At 39.6% G+C, this 24834-nt stretch overlaps 1 protein-coding gene across 5 annotated transcripts; it reads left to right on the top strand.

Annotated features, from left to right (window-relative positions):
• The first annotated feature begins 1631 nt into the window (after positions 1 to 1631).
• LOC107773747 (peptidyl-prolyl cis-trans isomerase CYP18-2) lies at positions 1632 to 23355 on the top strand. 5 transcript variants are annotated; one of them, XM_075222415.1, is made up of 6 exons: positions 1632 to 1790; positions 1894 to 1989; positions 2073 to 2134; positions 5461 to 5594; positions 13993 to 14077; positions 14293 to 14670. In XM_075222415.1, exons 1-6 carry the CDS (start codon positions 1719 to 1721, stop codon positions 14336 to 14338), a joined length of 495 nt encoding a protein of 164 aa, XP_075078516.1. In that variant the 5' UTR covers positions 1632 to 1718; the 3' UTR covers positions 14339 to 14670. The 5 variants fall into 5 exon arrangements, with proteins under 5 accessions (XP_075078516.1, XP_075078517.1, XP_075078515.1 ...); XM_075222416.1 differs by having other exon boundaries at positions 14270 to 14670; XM_075222414.1 differs by having other exon boundaries at positions 14255 to 14670.
• The last annotated feature ends 1479 nt before the right edge of the window (positions 23356 to 24834 follow it).

Here is a 24834-nt window from a genome sequence, read left to right as displayed (position 1 = left end):
TTAGAACTGATCTCATGATTGCAGATCCGTTAACGAAAGGTTTACAACCAAAGATATTTAAATAACATATACATAAAATAGGTCTTGACTGTATTTATGACTAATGTATTTATGATGTTTTGACACGCTGAGCATATTTATGTGTTTCTGATATACATTAATGATTTTCTATTTCTCATAATGGGGTGCACACTATTGTTTTGAGATATTACAGGATAAGTCTCAATGAGACGTTATTGTGGACCATAATATTTTATAGCTTATGAACCTGGTACGATGAGTTGCTAATGTTGTAGTATATAGAAGGGAGTATGTAGACAAATTATATATAACCGCCATAACTCACATTTAGTAGTTTATCGTATTATGGTATTTATGATGGACATTATAGAAGAGATTTATTTATGCGCAACTAATATTTATATTAATAAATATTAATATTATGTGATTATTGGGCCAAGTGGGAGAATGTAAGTTTTCCTACATGTGTGGCCAAATAGGTTTAATGCCCGTAATTAATATTTAATTAAAGAGCAAATCTCATCCGTCCGATCGGTCACTTGATGGACGTACCGAATTAAGTGAGAACCTCTATAAATTGGTCCTCTCCCCACCCATTAGGGTTACCGTATTTTTCTATTCTATCTTCCATCACTAAAGTTGGCGGTAACGAAAGTTAGGGCCAGGGGCGAGAAACCAATTCCAATTAACGCTTTCGCTTCGTGATAATGACTTATGATTCAGATATGTTTTATGTAAAAATTTTCTGTAAGATTATCATCTTCAAGATCATGGTATGAATTAAGTTTACGTTTGCAATAATACCTTATGGACTACAAATAAATGATGATTGGCAACTTATTTCCACCAGAAATTGAAACAGATTCGTCTAATGTTCTTCAACTTTTAGAAAATAATTATTCTAACATCGTCACTAAATACATGTACCTATTGAAGAAGTTGGGAATGCAATACCTCAACATAATTTCAAAGACGACAACAAATTGTCAGACTTTTTGTGGAAGCAAGGAACCATCAACGACCCCCGAATTATATTAGCTCAATTTTGTAACAATAAGGTGATCAACTTCTAAAAAATAATTATCATAACATCGTCACTAAATACAGGTACCTATTGAAGAAGTTGGGGAATGTCATACCACGACATAATTTCAGAGACGATAACAAGGTGTCAGACCTTTTGTTAAAGTAAGGAACTAGCAACGACCCCCAAACTATATTAGCTCTTTTTATAACACCTTCAAATTGTGTAAAACATTAATTAACGTAAAAAAAAAGGAACTAGCTAATGTTAGAGCCATTTCTACTACTCTTTGTAATAACCTAACAAGTCTTGATAACCTTATCAGTAGCGCTAATAGGTTAACTGGGGCTAATGAAACTTCTAATGTCTCTTCTATGGATGTAACATAGTTCTAATGTTAATATAATTACCACTTACCAAAAAAAAAAAAAAAAGAAAGAAGAAGACTGAAATTTGGTCGTTATGTCAAAAGTAATAAATAAATAAATTTTAAACCGTAGTCCTAAATTTAACCCGACCCAAATTCAATCCCGAGAAAAAATAGATCCGCTACTCGACCCGGTACTAGACCTCCATATAGAGCAGACGCCATTGGTCCAGAACGCCAAAAAATTCAACTTTCTTCTCAACAGCAGCAGCCCCGAAACACTGAATACTCAGCTCTAAAGCCTTGATGTGGCCGAGTGCAGAAGGAGGGCCTCCAGAGGTCACTCTAGAAACTTCCATGGGTTCTTTCACACTTGAGGTACTCCTATTTCTTCTTTTTCTTAGTTGAGTATTTTGCAGTTGGGTTTTCTTTTTTGGGTAATGAAGATAAAAGTGTCAAATTTGATTATTTTATTTTGTAGATGTATTACAAGCATGCGCCAAGAACGTGTCGGAATTTCATAGAGCTTGCTCGAAGAGGGTACTATGATAATGTCAAGTTTCATAGAATTATCAAGGTATTTTTCTTTTGCTCTCATCTCTTTTCGATTGTTGCTAATTTCAAGTGATTTTAGATATATTTTTTTGATTTTGTGTATAGGATTTTATTGTTCAAGGTGGAGATCCAACTGGTACCGGAAGAGGTGGAGAATCTATTTACGGGTATATGTAAAGGCCTAAATGTTGTCAATAATGTAAATTGTGTATGTCAATTATTTCAAATTCGAGTTTGATTTCCAGTGTGAGTAGCAGAAGGCTAAGTAGCACAATATAACTACTTCTTGCTGGAGAGTAAGTTACATGAAACCAATCTAGAGGAACCAATCTTGTTAGTTCTGGAGACCAAGCATCTTTTTTCTCCTATAAACATGAGCCTCTCTAAAAGACATCAACAAGTAATGAAGGTCTCTTCTCCAAGGGTGTGACCTAGTGGTAAATGAAGTTGGAGGAGAACCATCAGGTCGCACGTTCAAATTCCAATAGAGGCAAAAATTACTAGGTGATTTTTTTCCATCCGCCTAAGGTGGCAAAGCCAAGATTCTCACTATGGAGATTCAAACTATAAAAAAGGGTAAATAAACGAAAAAGTCAAAGGATTCAACATATAGTTTATATAACGCCAAGAGGCAAGAGTCAACAATCATTCGACTCTTCAACTTCAGGAGGGTGGCCTTTCAATAATGCTAAGGGTCAAGTCCTTTCAATAAAGTCAAAGACCATGGCCTTTAGTAATCAAATGACCAACTTAGGAGACAAGATGAATTTCTCACGATTTAGGAGTAGCCTCTTATCCCTTATTTCATTTTGGTGCATTCATGAGACCCCTTTATGTATAGACCATTGGTCGTCATTTGTAGAAAGCCATATCTTTTTGTAGGCTTTCTACTTTTTCGTATACCTGTTATATACGGGGCATTGTTTGCCCAAACATTAATAAACTTGCTTAAAAAAACTTGGGAGAAGAGAATAGCTTAGTAGATCTAAAAACATCAGGAACGGACATCCACATTTTGATATTATTTACAACACTTCTCCATGGATGTCCATTAATAGATAATGTTAGAACTATCAAGCGATTTTCTTCTTCTAAGTTGGCCATTCTATTACTAAAAGGTCATGATTCTGGCTTTATTGAAAGGACACGATCCTTGGTACTATTGAAAGGTTATTGCCCCTTCTGCAGTTGAAGAGTCAAATGCCTCTACTCTTACCTCTTGGCGTTTTTGGAAGGATAAACCCTTGCCTATAAATAGTTAGGCCATTTTCACTTCCTGTAAAGAAGATATCAAAAGTAACAAAATATCTCTTGAAGTTCCTTGTACAATTCTCTTGTTTGACTTTTATTATTTTATAACGTGTTATTTCTAAATTCTATTAATAGACATCCAAGGAGAGTGTTGTACATAATATTGTATTTAATGTATGTGTCTGTTACTTTAAATGACTCCTACCGTCTAAGTTGCTCTGACACGGCATTTTAAGTGCCGCACCCGTGCTGACACGACACTAATATGGGTGTGGGTATGAGATATGTACCGGATTTGGTCAAACAATTTTGGGTACTTTGACCACGACAGACAGAAAAATTTGAGACGAGATATAATTTGATTCCAAAAATCAGAACCAAAACTAGGATAAATTTGATGAAAATAGCTTATCTTATCTAGGAAATCAATCCTTTAGTTATTTACAACTTGAGAATAAAAAAGAAATTCACACTTTACAAGCTATACGTAAGTATTCCACAATTTTTTTCATAATTTAGAGATATTTTTATATTTTTGTTTTTTGAATTATTTTTAGCCGGATCCCCACACCCGTATCCGTTCTAGGATCCGTATCCCCTAATCTTAGAATTTACATCTCGAAGGATCCGACCTCTAGATCCGCACCCGTGTCGGACACCCACACTCGTGTTCGAGCAAACTTAGCCCACAGTTCCATTTTACGTGATGCATTTATCTTGAGTTAAACATGCTTTCAAGTCCTTCAAACAGGGTAAAAAGAGACGATTTACGCTTTCTGAGTCCTTCCCCCGTAGAACACATTTTGAACACAGCTGAAACCCCCTTTCATCAAATTATCTTGAGTCAAACATGCTTCATTTGCAACCAACCGTGAAAAACATGCCACCTTATAAGGTATCTTTGCTTTCCAAAATTTTGAAGAACTCATCTATTTTACTCACTTTCCGGTCATTAAGCAGTCTTCTAAACCTTAGCTAGTGTTTGGACATAGATTTGGTTGAAACTTGAAAAAAGAGTTTCTGAAGTTGTGTTGAAAAATTATTTTTGGAGGTTGAAATTGTGTTTGGATAGGCATTTTACTTGAAAAAAAGCTGAAGTTTTGTGAGTGGAAGAAAAGGTTTCATTTTTGGAACTTGAATTTTTTTTGAAAAAACTGGTCAAATTCTATGATCAAACAATGTTTTCATTTTTTTTTTGGTTGATAAAAGTAAAAAAATCTATGTCCAATTAGATTCCACCCTTGTTGGCTCCAGACTTCAAAAATAGTTGCATCAGGCTGTTGATTCAAGCTGAAAATAGTTGAACATTGAAGTAATTAGTTAAACTTTCTTAAGTTGCTTTTGAAAAGCTAAGCAAAAAGTATTTTCATTTGCATGACTTCTTTCTCTTAAGTGTTATTATTCCAGCAGCTCCGCTAACCATCTGGATTATCTTATGTATTTTATAAATCAGTTTTACTACATCTGATTTGTCAGTGGTGAAAGGTTATTTAAACAGAAATAAATCTATCAAATTTTCTTAAAATTTTAGTCCCTCTGTTTCAATTTATGCGACACATTTCGCTTCTCGAGTTTTAAATTGTATGAAGTTTGACCAACATTTTGATATGTATTTTTTTAATCATATTGACATGAGAAGAATTGCAACTTATAGCACTTTTCATATAGTTTTACTAATCAATTTAGTTTCAAATATTAGTCAAACTTACTCTCGATAAGCGAAATGCGTCATATAAATTGAAATAGAGGGAGCAAAAAGAAAAGAGGAGGAGAGACGAAGTGGATCAAATGTGTAATCTCACGTGACTAAAGTTTGAGTTCAGAGCAGCATGCCGAGTACATAGTTACGTTGCTGCTGACTACACTTCTGTTGGAGGTTTACTAAAACCGTTCTAACTAAAAGTCTAAAACAGGAGATCATTCTCTATTTCCCAACAGGTGTGAATAATTGGGCTAACTATCTGTTCAAGGTTGCTGCAAACATACATATATTTTTCTACCACATGCTTTAGCTGTTGTCATTCTGCTTCTAGTTTGTTTTCTCCAGTGCCTTTGAAAAAGATACATCATTAACGAGGAATTGATGGTGATGAGTTGATTGGGGCATCTAATAGTAGAGTCATTTGCTGTTATCTATTATCATTTATGGACATGCTAAAACTTGTCTGTCATACATTGTGAAGAAGGAGATCATCTTTTTACATAATTGGCTTTTGAGTAATTTAAGAAGTAAACCTTGCAGCGCGAAGTTTGATGATGAGATAAACCAACAGTTAAAGCATACAGGAGCAGGTATCATATCCATGGCTAATGCTGGGCCGAATACAAATGGAAGTCAATTCTTCATCACCTTGGCACCTGCACAGTCACTTGATGGTAAGTACACATCCAGCTTGTTTTCCGACAAATTGTGTGAATAGTTTTTTCGTTGTTGAATCAGCTGGATGTCCTGTAGTACACATGGCTGATTTATTTTTCTGTACGTTGCTCCCTTAACAACTTTTTTCTGTTTGTGCATCAAAGAAGTGGAACTATAACTTTTGATTGAACTTGAAGCTATAAGGAACCATTTAAATGGTGGAAAAAAGGAGTTTCAAAATTCAGATGAATCCCGTGTCTGTCAAAATGTTTGAGGAGGCTCCTCTATGATGAGATGCTGGTCAATCTCTTTTAGCTTTTACTGAGACAAGATAATCAATTCATACCAAACCAAGCCGGAGGAAGAAATATTCGCTCTTCTTTCCTCGATTATGTGTAAAAATTCATGAGCTGCCTTATTAAGACTAAATTAAAATATATGGTACATAAAGCCACGATCAGTTCTTGTGAGCGTTCTCATTTTTCAGTTAGACGACTAAATTAGGTTCTGCATTGTCAGGATATAATATTTGTTTCTTGAAAGCCATGCTTTTGAGTGCCATATACAAATAGGCCTGATCCATTATTTTGGGCTTTGGGTTTCTGGTACAAGGGATCTAAAATGATTAGTTGTCACGACCCAAAATCTAACCGTGGTCGTGATGACGCCTATCGTGTTACAAGGTAAGCCTATTTCCCAAAATATTACTACTAAATTGATTATAAGAATTTAATAAAACAATACCAACATTTGAATTTCTCATAAATTAAATCAACTCTAAATATAATATAGAAAATACGGAAACGAGCCCCAAACATCAGAGTGTCACTAAGTCATGAGCATCTAAAACTATGAACTAAGATATATAAACTGCCTAACTGTCCAAAAGAAGAAATGACAAGAGGAGTAACAAGGTCCTGCGGACGCTAACAACTACCTTGCAGTCTCCAAAGATAGCCAGCCTGAACTCAACGATCGCCGCCTTCTAACTCACCTGGATCTGCACATAAAGTACAACCGATTTAGTAGTAACAGAAATAACTAAGGAACTGAGCAGTAGTGACGAGCTAAGCAGAATGATCCAATTATTATTTCCACAATTAAGTACAAACAAGAGTAGACATGTAATTTCATAAATCAGTAAGACTACAAGGAAAATTAACAGGTAAATGTAGCAACAACAAAGGTAAATGTAGCAACAACAAAAGTAAATGCAACCTCACAACAATGTCACTCCATCACTCAGCACTCGCACTCAACACTTAACGCTTAACACTCTGCGCTCATTGGGGGTGAGTACAGACTCCGGAGGGGCTCCCAAAGCCCAAGCGCTAAGCACGGACAACTCACGCGCTATGGTATCACTACCTGGACCCGCATGGTCAACTCACGTGCTACGCGGACAACTCACATGCTATGGTATTAATATCCTCACAACCAGGCCCTCGACCTCACTCAATCATGTACCTCACTAGCCTCACCATCATCAACAAATAAGGGAACACATCCTACATCAAGTATCACAGCATATTAGCAAATAATAAAGACTGAGGTAAACATGTACAATAATTTTTATGACGGAGTACAAATAATGTGAGCATGAATAAAGCCCAAGCATGATCTCTAACATGAAGGCAGACAAGTTCAACAACAAGTAACTACGTAAACACAAATGATGGCCATGAGGCCTCACGGGACGGACCAAATCTCAATCCCTCGAGGTATACACCCACACGCCCGTCACCTAGCGTGGGTATCACCTCCAATTAGTCACACGATATCAAATTCTCCGGGTTTATACCCTCAAAGCCAGAGTTAAAACTGTTACTTACCTTAACAACGTAAAATCTTACGCCGGGATGCCCTCGTCTCTGAACTCGGTCTCTAAAAGCTCCGAATCTAACCAAAAATCAGAAAGCTACTATCAACATAGTCTAAAGAATCGAATTCCACAATAAAAACTACATAAATATGCCAAAAATCCAAAATCGGTCAAAACCCGGTCCCCCGGCCCACGTCTCGAAATCAGTCAAAAATGGCATAATAATAAACCTCGTCCTCTTCCGAGTCTAACCATATAAAATTCATCAAAATCGAACTCCGTTTGATCCCTCAAATCCTCACTTAAACTCTTCAAAACTCAAACCTAACTCCCTCAATTTCACTTTGAAATCATCAATCAAATCCCAAAAACGAAGATGGATTCATGAAATATAACCAAAACTGAGTAGAGAACACTTACCCTTATCCTTATGGTGAAAATCGCCCAAATCCGAGCTCCCCAACTCAAAATATGACCGAATGAACAAACCATCGTTTTATATATTCTTCTGTCAGCTATTCTGCCTCGTTTCTCGTGCCAAACGATCCCGAAACTCGCCTTTTATGCCTCCAATGGATTCCTTGTAAAATTTTAGTCAAGTTAGACTTTTGAATCACTCAATTTGACCTTATAATGAAGGAGATATGTAGGTTTTAATATTTGCAAATCGTGCAGATTTTTAAATACGAATTCAGTGACAATTTTGTAATTAATCTGAAAAATCTGGCAACCTAATTCTTAGTAAAATGACCATTAAATTCTCATACGATGTCCAAATTCGACGATTCTTTTTTGCTACGGGTTCGTAATTACGATACGGATCTAATTCTTCAATCAAAAAAGAAGTCGGAGCTCATTTGTTCAATATGATATCATTTATGCTTGAAGAGACGGCGTCGAAACATAAGAAAAACGAGCGCAACACAACCCAAACCTATCCGAAACTCACCCGAGGCCCTCGGGACCTCAACCAATAATTCCAACAAATCATATATCACTACCCGAACTTAGTTAAACCTTCGGAACACCTAAAACAACACCAAAACACCAAATCAACCTCGGATTCAAGCCTAAGAACTTCTAAACTTCCAACTTTCGCCAATTCAAGCCTAATTCTACCACGGACCTCCAAATTACATTCCGGACACACTCCTAAGTCTAAAATCACCCAACGAAGCTAATCGAATCATAAAAATCCAAATCCGAATTCGTTTACTCATAAGTCAACTTCCGGTTGACTTTTCTAACTTAGCTTTCTAACTAAGAGACTAAGTGTTATTTCACTCCAAAACTACTCCGAACCCAAACCTACCAACTCGATACAACTCAACACAGCTGAACAACACATAAATAAGCATAGATGGGGGAAATGGGGCTATAACTCTCAGAATGAACGACCGGGTCGTTACATAAGTACTATATTAGAGTACTGATATAGTATTTTGGTTTTTATGAAATTACTCCTCTAGTAGAGCTAGCCAATCCCAATTATATTTGGGATTGAGGCATAGCTGATTGACTCTCTATATCAGGAAGGATAGTAGCTCACTTTTCTCTTTTTCCTTATGTAATTTCAATTATTTTCAATTGCATTTATCTCCAAGGCCATCTTAGACATGACTTAAGTTGCACTTTGAAATTATAGAGAATATTCTTAAGACATTGGTTTATGCTGAATGTAGTACTCCACCCCAGCTCTGTAAAGAATGAGGGTTAGTCTCGTTGCTTATAGCATTAAGCAACGAGATGACATTCAACTGTTGCAAAGGGTTCACCAAGGCAGCAACTTCTCTACCTTCTCCTTCCCGATTATTTTTTGTTGCAAGCAAAGCATTAACTAGTTCTCGATTTGGGCAGTTTTTTGCATTATGAGATCCACCGCAAGTCCAGCAACCATCGCTCTTTTTGTTGGCATTGCCTCTATTTCTAGCAGATCCGTCAGCAATAGCCTTGCCCTTTCCCACGAATTCTTTTCAGACTTCCTTCCTCCATTCCCCTTTCTTCTCTAGCTTTTTCTTTGGGGTTTTCAAGTAGAAGGAATTTCAGAAAGACTTCAGGTACTGCAGTAATCAACCAATGAATCTGCTGCAGCAATCGCAGTCGGGAGGTCCTTCACGTTCTGCCTCTTGAGTTCGTTCTGTGCCCACGCTTGCATTCCAGAAATAAAATTATGCAACTTGTCCTTCTCCGACGTGTTTTGTATATCCAACATCAAGGAAGTGAATTCCTTAATATAATCACGAACTATTCCGGTCCTCTGCAGACGTTCAAGCGGTCCTTAGCTAGCCACGACGCGCTGCTAGGTAAGAACTGGTCCTTCATTTCTTTCCGGAGTTTTTCCCACGCATCGATCTTGGGCCTGCCCGCTCTTTCGTTGCCTGCCATGCGAGTTCTCCACCATAGTTTTGCATCTCCCGTTTGGAATCTTGGCAGCAACGAAATATTGCTCCATATCCCATAGAAAGTTCTCCAGCTCTTTAGCACTACGCGCTCCACTAAACGCCGGTTCTGGGATCTTTACCTTAGAACGTTCTTCACTGTCTCGGCCAGGAGCATCCAAAGTCCTTCGAAGAACAACAATTTCCAAGTTAAGAGTTTCATTCTCCTTTTGCAGATCTTCAACTTGAACATTCGTGGCCTCACACGTTTGTTGAATAGTTTCACGAAACTGATTCAATCCATCCTTTAGACGATAGATCTCAGTAATTAGATCGTCTAAATCTAAAGGGTCGTCAGTCACACCCATCAGTGCCGCCAACTTTTGCACACGTTCACGCAAGTCTGCATTGGATCCACCAGCCATGATCCAAAATCACGAGCAAAGTTCTGATACCAGTTGTTACAGGCCAATATTTCGCAAATGGCACTGCACGACAGCAACCTGACACTCAAGCTACTCAGCCTTACTTTTCCCTCACTGTTTAGGACTAAGAATTATTTCAGACTTCTGAAACGAAAGCAACACACATAATTACGGGTACACACTCACTGTTTAGGACTTAGAATTATTTCAGACTTCTGAAACGAAAGCAACACACATAATTACGGGTACACACCCAACCTTTTATTATTCTCGCAGAATATACAAAGGACTTTCCGTTGGAAGGCTCACAACTGACTTCCTCCCAAGCCAACGAAATACAACACCTATATATAGTGGCTGCTACTGGTAGATTACAAGGAGCAATTTACAAAGGCGCAATTACATCATAGTGCTTGTCACCTGTCAACTAGCACTTAGCCATGTAATGGAGCACTTCCCACGAAATGGTCCCTCTTCAGCTCTTAGCCATGTTTGGTGGAGCACTTAGCTATGTTTGGTGGAGCATTTCCCACGAAATGGTCCCACCATTAGCACTTTAACCCACTGTAACATGTCTTGCACACAACTTTGCCTACACTTTGTCTTTAACTTGCCTTGCCTTGTCATTTGACCATGCCTCGCACATTAGCTTATGACAATGTCTTTGTCACAGCCTTGCCGTCCCACTGATCCGTACGCATGCCTTGGCCAAATGCCATGCGTCTGTCTTCGTTTGTCATCGTCGTCACCCACATCCAAGGCTGCCTTGCCATCACTCAAGGAACCTTGCCTAGCTGACCTGCCCAAGTCCGTGCACTGACTTAAGCACACTCCCAGTTCCGTACATTGTTTGTCAAACCAACACGAACCCATGCCAAAGGGCAATGTACAAGCCCTTGACATTGGTTTTGCCCAACATCCGTCACGTCTCAACATTAGGGGCTAACAAACCACCCCCAGTAGTTGAACTCGACGTCCTCGTCGAGGCTGACTTCAAAAAGTCCTCTACTTGCTGTTCATATTGCCACAATGAAGCACCCTTTTCCCAAGTCGCATCTTCCCAAGTCGCATCTGTCTCGGGCTTTCCTTTCCATTGAATCAAGAATTCCGTCCGCCTATTCATCTTATGCATCCCAAGAACCCGGTGGTCAAGAACCTTCTCAATTTCTTCCTCAAGCTGAGTGCGCATCTCAGGAGGAGCTCTCTTTGTTTTTTGTCTGCCTGGATCTTCAGGATCTTCAACATAAGACTTTAGAAAACTCACTTGGAAAGTCAGATGTATTTTCATTCTTTCAGTCAGCGTCAGTCGGTAAGCAACTTCACCAACTTTTGCAGCAACTTCAAAAGGACCATCATACCTTGAAACCAAGGCTCTATGCCTAACTCGACTATCAATCTTTTTCCAAATCGGCGGAGTGAGCTTTAACAATACCGTATCACCCACTTTGAACTCCAAGGGACGCCTATTTTTGTCAGCATATTTCTTCATTCTTCTATGAGCCTTTGCCAAGCTATCTGTCGCTTCTTTGATCACAACTTGTGTATCCCAACCATAGTGGTAAGCAACTGGACATTTACCCCAGTCTTTTGTTGTGCAATCGTCGCTGGTTGTGCAGGCTGCTTCCCCAATACAATCTCAAACGGACTCATCTCCGTTGATGAAGACTTGTGCAAATTATAAGAGAATTGTGCACAATCTAGCAAATTTGTCCAGTTGCTACAACCTCTGCCTATTCCAGAAGAACCATGGCAATCTGTTTCGATGACTTTATCAGTGGGTTCCTTAAGGTCAATAGATTGTTGTCGATCATGGTCGTGGTTGACAGGTTTTCTAAATATGCTATTTTTATTGCTGCCCCTACAGAATGTCTTTCAAAAGTTGCTGCTGAATTGTTCTTCAAGAATGTGGTTAAATATTTCGGAATGCCGAAGGACGTTATTAGTGACAGGGATGCTCGATTTACATGCCGGTTCTGGACTCATCTGTTCAACTTGATGGGTACGAACTTGAAGTTTTCAACGGCGAATCATCCCCAAACTGATGGCCAAACCGAGAGAATTAACCATATGTTGGAAGAATATTTGAGGCACTTCGTGATTGCCAGTCAACGCAACTGGACAAATTTGCTAGATTGTGCACAATTCTCTTATAATTTGCACAAGTCTTCATCAACGGAGATGAGTCCGTTTGAGATTGTAATGGGGAAGCAGCCTGCACAACCAACGGCGATTGCACAACAAAAGACGGGGGTAAATGTCCAGCTGCTTATCACTATGGTTGGGATACAGAAGTTGTGATCAAAGAAGCGACAAATAGCTTGGCAAAGGCTCAGAGAAGAATGAAGAAATATGCTGACAAAAATAGGCGTCCCTTGGAGTTCAAAGTGGGTGATAAAGTGTTGTTAAAGCTCACTCCGCCGATTTCGAAAAAGATTGACAGTCGAGTTAGGCATAGAGCCTTGGTTTCAAGGTATGATGGTCCTTTTGAAGTTGCTGCAAAAGTTGGTGAAGTTGCTTACCGACTGACGCTGCCTGAAAGAATGAAAATACATCCGACTTTTCATGTGATCTAAAGTCTTATGTTGAAGATTTTGAAGATTCAGGCAGACAAAAAACAAAGAGAGCTCCTCCTGAGATGCGCACTCAGCTTGAGGAATAAATTGAGAAGGTTCTTGACCACCGGGTTCTTGGGATGCATAAGACGAATAGGCGGACGAAATTCCTGATTCAATGGAAAGGAAATCCAGAGACATATGCGACTTGGGAAAAAGGTGATTCATTGTGGCAATATGAACAGCAAGTAGAGGACTACTTGAAGTCAGCCTCGACGAGGACGTCGAGTTCAACTACTGGGGGTGGTTTGTTAGCCCCTAATGTTGAGACGTGACGGTTGCCGGGGCAGAACCAATGTCAAGGGCTTGTACATTGCCCTTTAGCATGGGTTCGTGTGGGTTTGACAAGCAATGTATGGAGCGGGGAGTGTGCTTAAGTCAGTGCACGGACTTGGGCAAGTCAGTTGAGCAAGGTTCTTTGAGTGATGGCAAAGCAGCCTTTGATGTGGGCGACGATGATGGCAAACGAAGACAGACGCATGGCATTTGGCCAAGGCATGCGTACAGATTAGTGGGACGGCAAGACTGTGACAAAGACATTGTCATAAGCTAATGTGCGAGGCATGGTCAAATGACAAGGCAAGTTAAAGACAAAGTGTAGGCAAAGTTGTGTGCAAGACATGTTGCAGTGGGTTAAAGTGCTAACGGTGGACCATTTCGTGGGAAGTGCTCCACCAAACATGGCTAAGTGGTGAAGAGGGACATTTTGTGGGAAGTGCTCCATTACATGGCTAAGTGTTTGTTTATACCTGTCAAGCACTATGATGTAATTGCCCCTTTGTAAATTGCCCCCTTGTAATCTGCCAGTGGCAGCCGCTATATATAGGTGTTGTATTTCTTTGGCTTGGGAGGAAATCAGTTGTGAGCCTTCCAACAGAGAGTCCTTTGTATATTTTGCGAGAATAATAAAAGGTTGGGTATTTATCCGTAATTGTGTTGCTTCCGTTTCAGAAGTGTTAAATAATTCTATGTCCTAAACAGTGAGGGAAAAGTAATGCTGAGTAGCTTGAGTGTCAGGCTGCTGCCGTGCAGTGCCATTTGCGAAAAATTGGCCCTGTAACAATTAGCATGGTGAGTATAGTTTCCATCTCTTCTTTGTTTGTAGTCTGTTCTTATGTCGCATTGATAGCTGTTTAAGTGCACTATTAGCTGATAAGTTTTCATTCATGTGATGTTAGGGAAACATACCATTTTTGGAAGAGTTTGTCGGGGAATGGAAATTATCAAGAGACTCGGCAGTGTTCAAACTGATAATACTGACAGGTATTGTGCTTTCCTATCATATACTTTACATTAGCATGAGAACAAATGTCATGCTGCAGTATTCCGAAAAATGTTATGCCTACAGAAAACATCAGAAAAAAACCTTATTTGTGCATTTGAAGTTTGTTAGTCCTCTTCTCTTTAACCATACTAATGAGTATGAAGGCTCTAATTCAGGTTTCGTTTACTTAGTCTTCCATTGGATATGAATGCAGACCAATCCATGATGTGAGGATACTGAGGACTACAGTCAAAGATTGATGTTCTGCGACTTCAAAGCAATTGTTACAAGAAGGTGTTGTGTGTTGTCAATTGACATCACAGCCAAGACACATGCTACCTTCGGCTTTTGATACTGCTTTCTAAGTGACAAACTGATCTAGTCCTGTATGTGGGATTGTGCATTTTAATTTTCTGCAACTAAACCAAATGATACTTGAGAATCAAAATTGCTTGAGTAGCCAAATCAAACAGTAGTGTTTCATGGTTTGTTGTAACCCTAATCTAATGAAAAGGAAAAAGCCCGTAGGTTCCTCCTGGGACCCTTTTTAACTGCCATTTTGATATCAAGAAGACGCTTCCGTTAACCTCCATTCAAGAGTAGTTGGATTACTTGCTGTGGCTATACACTTGCACTAAGCATGCATCATTTTATTTTAAATTAAATATTTTTCTTGCTTAACTCGTCCATATTTGGAATTCAATTTTGCCCAGTATCACGCGTTTTCTGGAATGCATTTTATCATCATCCAACTAAATTATCTTCTGTTAGTATTAGCTGACCATTTACTTGAGCTGACAATAAAAGTCGTCCTGCATATTTTTACTTGTCTCTTTCAAATATAACGAGCAAGCAGTGTGGTAAGCCAATTTGAAGCTGCTAGCGTTTTAACTCTACGGGGTCGTTTGGTAGGTGTATAAGAATAGTAGTACTGAATATGGTGTATTAGTAATTTTGGAATTAGTAATGTTAAGAAGTTATGCTGTAATTATTTTTTATTGACTGTTTGGTTTGATGTATTAAAAATAATATGCATTGCATAATTTTTTTCCGGAAAAGGGCCTAAACTACCCCTATTGTTTGCTAAATGGTTTACAGATACCCTCCGTCCACCTATCTGTCCAAAAAAGCACACACCGTTAATTATATTAACAAAATTCCCCACGCGTCTAACGGCAGAATTTGTGGGCATTCAATTTAGTGACGTGGTAGTTTCTCATTGGGCCACGTGGTAATCTCGGGCTGAAACAAAAAAAGTGACATTTTCTTACATGGGTCATAAAATACATTAATCCATCTGACAAAACCCCATTTTAAAATTAGAACGACCTATACTTCACTAAGATATCCATTCTCAAGATTGTTTTTTGGGAAATTGATGGAGGGAAATCACAAATTGAGCACTAACACTTTTTCCCTTAAATCAGAATATTCATGCTTTATAAATGCTTGCAATAGTGAGAAGGTTCAAGTTCTAAGAGACAAATTGAACAATTTTATGGAGGATTAAAGGGAGAGTGAGTGTTCCAAGATTGCACAGTCTACCATGCTGGATAGTTCACCCGGACGAGGAGAAATTAAAGGAGTTAGCAAAACGAGAAGGCCAGTAGAATCTGTGGATACCAGTGAGTTTGCAAAGATTTTTTTTTTCTGGCTTAAAAGAGATTCTAGAAGAAATCTAGAAGATTTTAGTTTTTAGATATCTATGAGATACATTATTTATGCAGTTTGATAGCGCTGCACGGACAAGAAAATTGATATTTGGCCGCAGAAGCGACGCTCTAGTTGAAAACAAATTCGATCAATTATTAGGTGCTGGCCTTTCAAATCTTGTGTATGGATATCTTTGTGAAATTATGGGTTAATGTATTATTTTATGACCCAGTTAAAAAACCTTGGGTCAGATTAAGTGGGTCGAAAATAAGGTCAATGTTTTGTTTCAGCCCAAGATTGCCACGTGGCCCAATGAGAAACTGCCATATCACTAAATTGAATGCCCCCAAATTCTGCCGTTAGACGCGCGAGCAATTTTGTTAATATAATTAACGTCGTGTGCGTTTTTGGACGGATAGGTGGACGAAGGGTATCTGTAAACCATTTAGCAAACGATAGGGGTAGTTTAGACCCTTTTCCCATTTTTTTATGCAAAGGTTTTGAAAGTGCAGTTCTATCTTTATACATGATTATCCATGTATTAAAAATCATGGTATTGCTAATGTCATAATTTGTTATGTATAAGGATAGTACTGAATAGAGTGTAGTTATACATAGGTTGAAAAATACTACCAAACAAGGGATTAATAATATCAAAGTTAATATATGTATTATTTTTCCTAGTACATCCCACCAAACGACCCGTAAATAAAATCGGGGTCCCTTGCACTTGAGAACCCCATCCGGTATAAACCGCGCCAGGAACAAGATTTAACTAATACAACAAACTAAAACCATCCTTGTATCACAATTTTTTGACTCTCATTGAACGCTATTACTTAGAAATGAGGAGGAAATTTGACTGTATAAACTTCGTAAGGCTAAGATCGGATTATGCTGCTTAGATCCTTCAAAAAATATCTATTGATTCTTCTACCATGCAAGCTGTATCCGAATATTTAGTTATGTATACGGGTAAAACGGGGCTACCGAGCACCCCGATTTTTCGGTGAAGGAAACAAAGCAATGACATAACTACTCGGAATCAAGATCGAAGCCAGGATCCTCTCGCACTAAGGCCCGGACGAAGCACTCACCACCGTGACCATCGAGACAACACCCCCCGAATTCGGTTCGGGCTCCAAGACCTTGAAAGGCACAATCAAACAGTTGCACATGAGTAACGAGGGGCTGTGATATTCGCGCCTAACCGAATATCACAGCGTGGATCTCGGCCCGTATCAACAGATGATCAATGATTGACGAAAAAGAAGATTTTTACCATTCTTCGAGTTGTACTTAGGGTAAAACTCCCCTACTATGTAAAATGGAAATTGATTGTTGAATAGACACACTGTAACACGCATATCAAGGGACTATAAACTTGTTTTCTTTGTTTCTAAGCTATTCAAAAGTTCTTATTCTTGTTCATAGCTTTTCATATATATATATATATATATATATTTTGGCTACAAATCAAAGGCAGATTAGTCGTTAAACCCACAACCGAGCCCGGATTTAATACTACTGCTGGTTTGGCCATTTATTCTATCTTTCATTTGTTTATCTAACATTATTGATCACTTGTATCGGATTGATCCACATAATCTTAAAACCGCATATAAATTTGATTGTTATCCATTTAAAGGGTAAACGGTTTGGCGACCACCACTCTATTTTACGCTTGTTCTTTGAGATTTTGATTTCAGGTCTACCTAAAAAATGTCAAACTCTCAGTCTGCTCACTTGAACGTTGATGCTGAGTCTGGCCATCATAGCAAAAACAACAATATAGCACCTAACAATGAGGTGCCCCTCGCCGATCTCAACGGAGTCCCAGTTGCAGACCCAGTCGATGCCAACTCACATGTGGACATCGACGCCAACCTGTCGACCGACCCTGAGAACAACGTTCGTGGATGAGCTCGACCAACGACTCGGGGTAGACCCGAGGGTGAAGGCGACGGGATCAATCTGCGGGTGATCTTAGAAATGTTACAGGCCCAACAAGCGGCGATATCACAACACTAGAATCAAAGCCGCCCCCAGCAGAGTTGACCCCGAACCATCCCGGAAAAACACTCGAAGAAATAGGCAAGTCACAGAAAGGTCGGGTGAAGCTGAGTCCGGGGCCAACCCCGAAATAATAAAAATGCTTGAGGAACTGACAAAGCGGGTGGCATCGGGGGAAAAGAAGATTGAGATCAACGTCAAAAAAGTGGAGGCCTATAACCATAGAGTCGATCAAATCCGAGGAGCGCCCCCGATATTGAAAGGCCTGGACTCCAAGAAATTTGTCCAAAAGCCTTTTCCTTCGAGTGCGGCATCGAAGCCAATCCCGAAGAAGTTCCATATGCCTGATATTCCAAAGTGTAACGGAACCATGGATCCAAATGAGCACGTGACCTCCTACACGTGTGCCATCAAGGGAAACAAGTTAGAAGATGACGAAATCGAGTCGGTTTTGCTAAAAACGTTCGGAAAAACCATGTCAAAAGGAGCAATAATATGGTATCACAACTTACTCCCAAATTCTATCGATTCGTTTGCTATGCTTGCAGATGCCTTTGTGAAAGCGCATGTCGGGGCCATCAAGGTCGAGACCAGAAAATCAGATCTTTTCAAGGTAAAACAAAGGGAAAACGAAATGCTTAGGGAGTTCATATCGAGGTTTCAAATGGAACAGATGGACTTGCCTCTGGTGGCAGATGATTGGGCCATTCACGCGTTCACTCAAGGACTTAACCCCCGAAGCTCCTTGGCTTCACAATAGTTAAAACAAAATTTGATAGAGTACCCGACGGTAACATGAGCCGACGTCCATAACAAGTACCAGTCAAAAATCAGAGTCGAGGACGATCAGCTCGGGGCCCCTCCGGGTCTGTCTATCCCATCAAAACTGATGACAGTCCTAAGAGAGTCGTCTATCATGAACCAAGACTGAACAGAGACCGGTATCAATCGTATAGCGGAGATTTATCAGATCTGGGCATTACCCTACAAGAAACAAGAAGAGTAATGATCGAGGCCACAATAGCCGGGGACTCATGAGCAAAAACGATTTCGATAGGCCACTCGGGGCTAGGGAGGCACCATGGTTATCGGAATATAACTTCAATGTCGATGCTGCTAGCATCGTATCTTCCATCGGGCGCATCAAGGATACCAAGTGGCCTCGACCATTGCAGTCCGACCCTAGCCAGAGACCCTAACCTGATGTGTAAGTATCATGACACTCATGGCCACAGGATCGAGGACTGCCGACAATTAAGAGAAGACGTGGCCCGGTTATTCAATAACGGACATCTCCGGAAATTTCTGAATGATCGAGCCAAAAATCATTTCAGGAACAAGGACTCCAACAAACAGACCGAATAATAAGAACCTCAACATGTCATCAACATGATCATTGGAGGAGTCGATGTCCCCCAGGGACCAATGCTAAAGCGCACTAAGGTATCCATCATAAGGGAAAAACGAACCCGAGATTATATCCCGGAGGGAACTATTTCTTTCAACGATGAGGACGCCGGGGGCTTCGTACAATCGCATAATGATGCACCGGTAAAATTTGTACTTATAAATAAAATCTCGAGTTAAGCGTGTGTTGATTGATCCAGGTAGCTAGGACAATATCATCAGATCGAGAGTCATAGAGTAGTTGGGTCTACAAGACCAAATTGTGCCAGCAGTCTGGGTTATAAACGGATTCAACATGGCATGCGAAACTACCAAAGGAGAAATAACCTTGCAGTAAATACCGCCGGGACAATTTAGGATACCAAATTCTACGTGATCGAGAGGGACATGAGGTATAACGCCTTATTCGAAAGGCCTTGGGTTCACAACATGAGGGAAATACCCTCGACACTACACCAGACACTGAAGTTCCCTACACCAGGAGGAATCAAGACGGTTTACGGAGAGCAGCATGCCGCAAAAGAAATGTTCCCAGTCGATGAGGTGATCTCGATGTCCGCACTCTCGACATCAAAGAACATGAAGACGGTTAGGAAGGAAGAAACTAAATAGCAATCACCGATACCGGCCCCTACCGAATCATAGAAGTAAGGAGAAGGCGAGGATGATGATTACAGAGTCCCTAGGTCGTTCATCGCCCTTGATGATTCCGATGCGACCAAGTCAATGGTCGAGGAGCTGGAGCAAGTCATATTGATTGAACATTTACCTGATCGGAAGGTATACCTGGGCACGGGGTTAACTCCCGAGCTCAGGAAAAAACTTATTGAATTCCTTAGAGCTAACATAGATTGTTTCGCTTGGTTCCATCTTGATATGACAGGGATCCCCCAGAGATAACCACTCATAAGTTGAGCTTGGATCCGAAGTTCTACCCGGTTAAACAGAAGATGAGGCCTCAATCCGAAGTCAAGCATGCATTTATCAAAGACGAGGTACGTAAACTCCTTAAAATAGGTTCCATTCGAGAAGTAAAGTACCCGGATTGGTTAGCTAACCTAGTGGTAGTGCCTAAAAAAGGGAAATAAATTAAGAATGTGCATAGATTACAAAGACTTGAACAAGGCATGCCCTAAGTACTCTTTTCCTTTGACTAACATCAATCACATGATCGATGCGACGTCCAGGAACGAGATACTCAGCTTTCTCGACGCCTATTTCGGGTACAACCAAATCCGTATGGACCCGGGCAATCAAGAAAAAACTTCCTTTATCACTAAATTCGGCACCTATTGTTATAACGTAATGTCATTCGGATTAAAGAACGCTGATGCCACTTATCAACGCCTAGTAAACCGGATGTTCGAAGAATAGATAGGAAAATTAATGGAAGTTTATATTGACGACATGTTAGTTAAGTTCCTGCAAGCAGATGACCATTTGAAACATTTGAAGGAAACCTTTGACATATTGAAGAGATACAATGTGAAGCTGAACCCGAAAAAATGTGAATTCGGGGTCGGATCCGAAAAAATTCCTTGGATTCATGGTGTCCAACCGAGGGACTTAGATCGATCCCGATAAAATCAAAGCTATAGAAAACATCACCGTGGTGGACAATGTCAAGGACGTTCAGAGGCTAACTGGGCGCATAGCCGCACTGGGCCGGTTCATATCAAGGTCCTCAGACAAAAGCCATCGGTTCTTCTCATTAATGAAGAAGAATAACTTTTCTTGGACCCCGGAGTGCTAAAAAGCTTCGGAAGAACTCAAACGGTAACTTTCGAGTCCACCCTTGCTCCATACTCCGAAGGCGGACGAGCAATTATACCTTTACTTGGCGGTATCCGAGGTAGCGGTAAGTGAAGTCCTAATCCGGTAATAGGAAGGTACGGAATTTCTTATTTACTATGTTAGTAGAATTTTAGGTGAGGCTTTGTTAACCGCCTCCCGAAAGTTAAAACCGTATTTTCAATGCCACCTCGTATATGTCGTAACTTCTTACCCACTAAGGAACATTATGCACAAACTCGAGCTCTCGGGACAGTTGGACAAATATGCCGTAGAAATTAGCGGGTACAATATCGAATATCAACCCTGAGCCGCCATCAAATCACAAATTTCAGCAGACTTCGTGTTACATCCCGTATTTTTGTACGCTAAAGTTTCGTCGTAAGTTAATCGACGTAAGTTCGGGAATGAGATTATTTTGAGATTATAAGCATTATGCTATTTCAAACAAGTGATGAGTAAATTCGTGAAAGTGAGAAGGTAAGCAAATCGAAGAAAATGAATTTCGTCGAAGTTTGACATTTTTAGATAAAATACGGTCCAAGCTACAATACCCAGTATTTATGGACTAGTGCCATACAAGGTACCACATGACCATGATAGTAGGGTGTATAAAGTGTGTTAAAAGTGAGTAGTATTCTAAGTAATTTGAGATAGTTGATTAATTATTAATTTAAGTGGATAAGTGTATAAATTATCTTGTCCACGTGGGACCATGACAACTAAAGTTATGTATGACTAATATGTATGCTACATTAGTATCACACTTTGGGACAAGAAGGCTTGCTAAGCCTTAAAGTTATAAGTGGGGCCTACCAACTAACACTTTTAAAGAATTCATTTGAAACTCCAAGTCTTTGGATAAAGTTTAAGGGACTTTAACGTGGTAGCTTCTATTTGATGACTCTTAAGTCACTTTGAAAGGTGTCACATTTATATATATTATGTGACAAAAGTCTTGAAAGGTGGGGCCCACACCACCAATACATTAAAATCCTTTCTCTAATTCACTTAAAGAGACGTGGATATCTCTTTAACCTCTCTAATTCACTTCAGCAAATTCAAAACAAGAATTTGCATACTAGCATCCTCGGTAACGTGACATTTAACTTTAGCAAGAATTCAAGCCAAAAACAAAGGTACGACTATATTCATTTTCCATTCTTGTAGAGAACAACATCCCATTCTTTATTAGTAACATTGTTCATAAATTTTAAAGGGGGATGCTAAGATTTGCAAAGTGACGATCGAGCTTAATTAATTTACTTAAAACTTCGAAGCGCGAGATTTGTGTTTCTAAAGGAGTACGGTGCAATCTTTCTCAAAGAATATCATACGGATTTTCTCCTACTTCGATCCGCGGTTACGTGTTGTCGCAATTGACGTGTGTTAGAGGGATTGTCAAGAGAATTGGCTCAGGTATGTTAAAGCTATCCCTTCTTTCTTTTTGGCATGATCCAAATGATACAAACGAAACGAGTAAATTACGCAACTTTCATAAATGACTCTATTCATAGAAATACTAGGGGTGTCTATATTCTTTATTCTCCATGTGAATTATTATTATATCCTCTATTCATGGGTCTCAGAAAAATACGTATTTGATAAAGTTGTCCGAAAGGCATATTGATTTTATGATATTCGAGAAATCTTATCAACGTATTTCTTACGCATTTCATGCATTTATACATGTACATTGACCCATGACCAGAAGGCGTTATATAAGCGTATATTATATGTATATGGGATATGGGAAAAGATTACGGCGTTACATACGCACCACCACCTGATAAGCTAGTATACGTTGATGATTTTGCCCACAATGACCGAGATGATATGATGGGATGCTCTCAGAGGCTTGATGACGTTATGAACGCATATACCTATGCATGATATGACATTTATACGCATATGCATGGCATTATAATATTAATGATTCACAGAGTTATTCCGACATACATGTCGAGTCTTTTACTCCATGTTTTTGTCATGTCTATTGTTTAGTGATTTTCATTCCTTACATACTCGGTACATTATTTGTACTGACGTCCCTTTTGCCTGGGGACGCTGCGTTTCATGCCCGCAGGTCCCGAGAGACAGGTCGAGAGTCCTCCAAGTAGGCTATCAGCTCAGCGGAAGATGTTGGTGTGCTCCATTTGCTCCGGAGTTGCTATTGGTCAGTATGATTAGGACATGTGTTGATTGGTACGGCGGGGCTCTGTCCCGACCTTTATGATATTTATGTATCCTTAGAGGCTTGTATACATATGTCGTGTATGTGAAAGATTGTACGGCCTTGTCAGCCTATGTTCAGTGTAATTTTGGTCTTATAGGTCCTATGTCACATGTATAAGTTTTTCTATCAGATTGGGACGTCTTATATTGAGTATTCCCTTATCTTTATTCTGGTTAACCCATGACGGCCCGTTTGGCCTATTTGCCAATGACAGTACGATAAGAATGATATGTAACGTTGGTACTCGGTTGAGTAAGGTATCGGGTGCTCATCGCGGTCCATCGGTTTGGATCGTGACAAAAGTGGTATCAGAGCAGTTCTGTCCTAGGGAGTCTACAAACCGTGTCTAGTAGAGTCTTGTTTATGGGTGTGTTGTGCACCACACTTATAAGAAGGAGGCTACAGGGCATTTAGGACTGTCACTCTTTTTTCTTACTCTAGATCGTGCGGTAGAGCTCGGTTGTAAGAACTCAATTTCCTAAATTCTATCTTATTCATAATACGACGATGCCTACATCCAAAAAGATGGTTGGTAAGTGATATAACTGTGGAAGAGTTGAGTCAGAGGAACTCGATTTTTGCATCATGCTTATGATGGATAAATATGAGGAATTTAGCAGATCATGTGTGTACTAAGACGTGTAAGCTTCTTGACAAGGATCCCTAAGGCAAGAATGTCTATCCACTCGTATGGTAAAAAGGAATAAGAGAATCAGAAGGTTCAAGTTTCAATAGGTAAGAGAAACAAGAAAACAAAAAGGGGTACGAGGTACCCAGCTAGTGAAAATTATCAGTATTTACAATTCTGGCAGAGAAAAATAAGCATTTTGATTTATCTTCAACAATAACAGAGGTATGTACAATTGGCCACACCCATATCACTTATGCCCTATGGGGACTAACATAAGTAGTATAAGAGGAGGCAGGATATCAGGATCTAGCTGGGGTTAGGGTAACCCAAAATGGTGGATGGATTGTTAGCGTTAGTTGACATTTCCGAAGGGATATTGCAAATATGCTAATAAATCTCCTAGTGAGACACTCAAAGGGTGCACTCTAAAATAGTACAACTAAATATGAATACTACAAAGATAGGCACTGGAAGCCTTGAAGGGATAAATATTACCTTAGTGTGGCTCCCGTACCTAGTAGAGAAAGAATGTTAGGCAACCCTAAGAGCCAGTAAATGGAGCAAAGGGAGCTAAAAGCAAAAGAATATATTGTTCGAGTTTCAGAATAAAGTGATAAACATAAATTTTAGCGGGAAATAAGAAGAGACTTAATTAAGCATTATGTGTAAGATATGATACATGGATGACAACGGTAGATAAAAAAGATAACAGTATTATAGAGTCTATAGTCAAGTAAAGAAAAAGACGAGAGGTGACAGACCTTGAGACAACAAATAAGTATGGGCCATAAAGTCATATTCTCATTTCGAGAAGTAAGTTCGTGACTCCAACGCGACTACCAGAAGGAAAAGTCAGACCCCAGAATAATAAAAATCAGTATGGGCTGGTGAACAAGATAAACTAAACAGGAATTAGGGATTGAGTGATTTGATAATGGTCGACATCATAAAAATTTCAGATTTCGTTCCGGCGATAATAGAAGGGACAATAGAAGGAGATTCATGAGGAATTCAGAGAATGGTCA

The sequence above is a fragment of the Nicotiana tabacum genome, chromosome 10, assembly GCF_000715075.1.
Source record: "Nicotiana tabacum cultivar K326 chromosome 10, ASM71507v2, whole genome shotgun sequence".
NCBI lineage: Eukaryota > Viridiplantae > Streptophyta > Magnoliopsida > Solanales > Solanaceae > Nicotiana > Nicotiana tabacum.
This window is presented reverse-complemented; position numbering and strand designations above follow the sequence as displayed.

Coding starts and splice junctions, on each gene's coding strand:
- LOC107773747 (XM_075222414.1), top strand. CDS start 1,719: ATGTGGCCGAGTGCAGAAGGAGGGCCTCCAGAGGTCACTCTAGAAACT. Junction 1,990..2,072: donor AGTTTCATAGAATTATCAAG/GTATTTTTCTTT, acceptor TTTTGTGTATAG/GATTTTATTGTTCAAGGTGG. Junction 2,135..5,460: donor GGTGGAGAATCTATTTACGG/GTATATGTAAAG, acceptor TAAACCTTGCAG/CGCGAAGTTTGATGATGAGA.